Consider the following 4,651-nt stretch of genomic DNA (forward strand, 5'->3'; position numbering starts at 1 on the left):
GGTTTTGATTAGATTCTAACGACACTAGTTCAATTTATATGTTAGCAAGTACTACTATTTTTTAGACTACTATTTAAAAAGTTTTAACAATTAGCATTCCTTTTACTCCTTTTGTGTAAGTAGGTTTACTTATTCCTTGCAATGATACTTTAGAAATGTTAAATACTTAAATCATTAACTGAAAATACTTTAAAATATCATTTTTGTAGTTATTAGCTATTTTTTGTAGGTTATTTTCTTCCTGTAGACAAAATAAAGTTAAGTAGAATTAAAGTTATTTTTTGACTGGAAGCACTACGACTTTCTCTATTTTTAGAACTTCAAACAAATTATTATGCCTGAATTTATTACTCTGTGCTGAAATCGCTAATTGTCCCTGCTTCGTGATAATAGTAAATAAGTTTACAAATTGAGTAGTTGTAACACTGTGAAGTTTAAATTTTTTTAAGCATTATGAAGTTTGCTTAACGACCAATTTCTAATACAAAATGCTATTCTTGTTGTAGCAACGGTCAGTTACTGATGAACTCTGATGAATGACACATAACTTTCGATCACTTTGAATTGAATCTTTGAGTGGAATTCAGTTAAGCGTTTGAACTTTTATAAATTTGTTGCTTTAAAAGAAAGTACCAAATTTTAAATTAAACTTATTTGCTTATAAAAGAAAGTACCAAATTATTAAATTATTCTTTAGCTTTATTAACTTTTTGCACAATTTCAGTTGATTTAATACGTATTTTTTAAAATTTTGTTATTAAATTATTGTATATTTAACTTTGCTGTGTAACCTGTAACCAGTTGTTTTTAATTTAAGTTATTATTTAAGTGTTTAGTATACTAATAGAAATGATTAGACTAAGAAGGGCTTAAGACAAAAAATAAGTTAACGGGTCTTGCAGATACTGAGCCATCAGCATCTGCTGACTTCAACTCTAATAAAAAAAATTTACAACTTAATTTGTAATGTCAAGTTAATCTAAGGTTAATTTAGTCTGTTATTTTTGTTATTTGTACTTTTTATATTTTTAAAAAGTTAAGTCTCTATAAAAAAAATTATACAGCTCAAAATAACTAAAGTAATCAAGCGGCGTGTAGCTCGATGACAGAAAAGTCATTTTATTCATTAAATCCTTAGACTATGTTTCTTTGTCATGTTTAAAAAACTAACTAAGTAATTATTTTGTTTTTTATCCAAAGCTGGTTTTAATTAATTATTGTTTGTTAAAGCGAAAAGTTTTTAAGGATTTATTAGTTGAACTACTAATGATAAAACTTTCTATAACAAGTGTATATTTTAGTATATATCTAATAGAAACTATGATTGTTATGTTTATTATCATACCGAGCTACGTTATTTTATTTTGGTTTTGAACACAATTAATTTGTTTTTAAATACAGTTTTTGAGCGAAAGTCTGTTTTAACGCAATAAAATTTGGTTAAAAATGTTTTTTGTAGCTTGCATTTTTTTTTACAAAATGTTAAAATAGAGTAAGGTGAATGAATAAAACTTTAGATTCTTGAATATGAAGTTTATATAATAGAGTACTTCATCCAAAAATTGTTTAAAGAAATTTCATGTTCTATCTACTTTTTTATATCTTGTATAAAAAGTATTAACTCAAAACTAAAATAATAAAAACAAACAAGCTTTTATTTATTCAACTATTGTATTAAATAATATAAACTACAGAAGAAACTACTTATGATAACTGTTTGATTATATATTATATGTAAAGTGTACCATCTTATGTTATTATGTATCAAATACTTATTGTCAACTCTTTTAATCTACATTTATTGTTTCACCAAATGAAACAAAACAAACGATATAGACATTTACTTGCAATAACACAGTTTACAATTTATTTTTTAATTTTCAAAAAGTCTGGTTAGATATTGAAATATAAAATACATACAAAAAAAGTTTCGAATTTTTAAATTCATTATATTTTTACGAAAACAGCATAAATTTTAAAGAGTTTATTTCAAAGTAAAAGCAATAATAATAAAGAAGATGCAGAATATAAATAAGTGTTTAAAAAACAAACACTGCATAATATATTTTCTAAAAATACTTCAGTATTTGAACAAAACATCTCTGTTTCTCACTTGACAACTGCATGCAATCGGCACTAAAACTGTTTTATTTGGATCAAGACCATTAATGTACCTTGCAGCAAATATTGGTTTTGTATCTAAGATAAGATTTCTAGGCTTAGTCATGCCGTAGCTCTCGATATTGCAATTTGTATTTTGACACAACGCGGCGTAGAAAACTTCTCTTAAATGTCTGCATCGGATCTCAACTATGTCCCATTTTGCTAAGGACTCATAAGGCACTGGAATTTTGCGAATTTTTTGAGCTTTCATTGTAATAAAACAACGGTGATAATCCAGAAAGTTTCTGAAAAATTTAAGTTTTAAACTTTTCAGTTAAGTATTGACATTAATTTTTGAGTTTAACCTTTGACACGTTTAATAAAATTTGTATGTTAAACAACTTAAATAAAGAAAAAATAGTATAACTTTTTTTTAATGGTACATGCAATCTTTATATTTCTACAATATAGTTTACATATTAACATGTAATTAACATTACCGCCTTTAGGTACTAATGATGATAAAATGTTTTATATAAAAAGTATTGATACGTTTTATACTATTTTTGTACGTTTAAGTAAATCATTTATATCCACTAAACTTTATTTTACTATTTTCTATGTAGTTTACCTAAACCTTTTTATCAAATCTAAAACATTTTACATGAGTTTTTCGAAAACGATAACAGTGACTTTAGCAAAAAAAAGCATTCCTTTTAAAAGATACATTAACTTTAACCTACCTTAATAGCAATATAATTCGATTTATCAAGACAAACAAATAATTGATATTTAGTTTGTTAAAGAAAACTCAATACCTGAAAGTTACGTATACAGGAATGTTTGGATAAGCTTTGCTCGCAGTGCCACCTGTAAGCCGTTTCTTCCTTCTAGCTGTGCATGAGCTTATTAGAAAGAATACTCCAAAAGCAAAAGTTAGGGCGATCTAAAAAGGATTATTTATTTTAAAAAGATTTAAAAATTAGAGCGAAAATATAAAAGAGAACAAATTCAGATAAATGAAACTGCTTCTTTTATTTATTATCGAAAATAAATTTGTAGTTCATTTCATTTCTTTTATTTTAAAATTATAAATACCCTTATACTTAGAAAAAAGTAAACTTGTTTTCTTTTAGCATATAACTTTTTACAAGAGTACATAGATTGAACAATTTTTGTTAGTTTATATGATAAGTAGACAGACCTTTAAGTTTTTCATTCTTTAATTCCTGATGTACCTTTCTTTATATTTCTAAGATGATTTATAAATATTTTTTTTAATCGTTCTTATTTTATACAAAAATTTCATTTTAATTAAAACTTTTCCTTACAACTGTATGTAAATTTCAAACTAAAAAAAACTTTTTATTATAATTTTAAACGCAGGTCTCTTAATACACAGTTTAAACTTAATATTTCAGTACTAAATATAGTTCTTTTAACGGGGAATTATTTTATGGTTTAGTTTAAATTTAATATCTAAAAACTAAATTTACTACTTTTTAGAGTGTTTAGTGTTTCACTTATCATAAATCAATATTATCTTTCACAATATAAACGTAATATAAGTTTTGTATTATAAAAAGTAAGTAAAGCCTTAGGTATCAAAATAATATACATAGTCATAAACAAAAGTGTTAGTTACTTTTTATACTTTTTGGAAATATTAGAGTTTTTTCAGTTGATGATAAAAATCTATTCATTGCTTTTTAAACAAATAACACAAATGTTTATTAACTCTTAGTTTTAATGTGTTTTTATTAAAGAGTAAATGTACAATTTTGACTACATAACTTAATTTTACTTAACAAAATATTAATCCCTAGTATATTTTTTGCTTAGAGTAACAGATTTGGCCTACGGTCGTTGTTTTTAACGACTATTAACTTAAAATGTGTTACAATCATAAACTAACGTACTATATAATTTTAAAAATATGATTTGAACTATAATTTAAAACTTTTTGATTAAAAATAAACACATAGCTGTTAAACTTATATTATAAACAAAGTAAATTTTTTTAATCTATCTAATTTTGTAAGTCATTTGTCAAAACTTGCATTTAACTTAGTCTTTAGAACTTTTATGCTTATAGCATAATTTATTAAATAGTGGTCTGTATTTAGTAATTAAAAGAAATAATAAATTAAATTTTTAAAACTTAACTATAACTTTACACTGTGCTTTTCTGGTTGAGTTCATTTGTAAGTATATAAATAAAACATGTTTATATACTTTTGTTTTAAAATTATCAAGTTTCTATATACTTTCACAGACCTATTGTAACTTTCATTTTATATAAAAGTTAATTTGTTTAAATAGTTTGTAGAAATGAATTGAGCTATAAACATTTATACGTAACATTTTAAAATTCTTTAAACTTTTGCAAAATATGTAGTTAAGATAGAAAATGCTTAATTAATTTTAAATTAAAAATAGCAAATGACTAGCAATTTTACGATGTCTTTAAAAAAACTAATACTTTTTTTTTTAAAGCTGTATATCCTCACCCTGTAATCTTCTTTGCAATAATATTTCTTAAAATCTT

At 23.8% G+C, this 4,651-nt stretch overlaps 1 protein-coding gene across 1 annotated transcript; it reads right to left on the reverse strand.

Moving 5' to 3' along the window:
- Positions 1 to 2,080: 2,080 nt before the first annotated feature.
- On the reverse strand, positions 2,081 to 3,348 carry LOC145836641 (uncharacterized). The gene is made up of 3 exons (XM_082944428.1): positions 3,308 to 3,348; positions 2,922 to 3,049; positions 2,081 to 2,408 (listed from the first exon to the last, which is right to left on the reverse strand). Exons 1-3 carry the CDS (start codon positions 3,320 to 3,322, stop codon positions 2,081 to 2,083), a joined length of 471 nt encoding a protein of 156 aa, XP_082800554.1. The 5' UTR covers positions 3,323 to 3,348.
- Between the last annotated feature and the right edge of the window lie 1,303 nt (positions 3,349 to 4,651).

This window comes from Thalia democratica, chromosome 5 (assembly GCF_965202585.1).
Source record: "Thalia democratica chromosome 5, ktThaDemo2.hap1.1, whole genome shotgun sequence".
NCBI classification, from domain to species: Eukaryota; Metazoa; Chordata; class Thaliacea; order Salpida; family Salpidae; genus Thalia; species Thalia democratica.

Coding starts and splice junctions, on each gene's coding strand:
- LOC145836641 (XM_082944428.1), bottom strand. Junction 2,409..2,921: donor CCTGTATACGTAACTTTCAG/GTATTGAGTTTT, acceptor TAAATTTTTCAG/AAACTTTCTGGATTATCACC.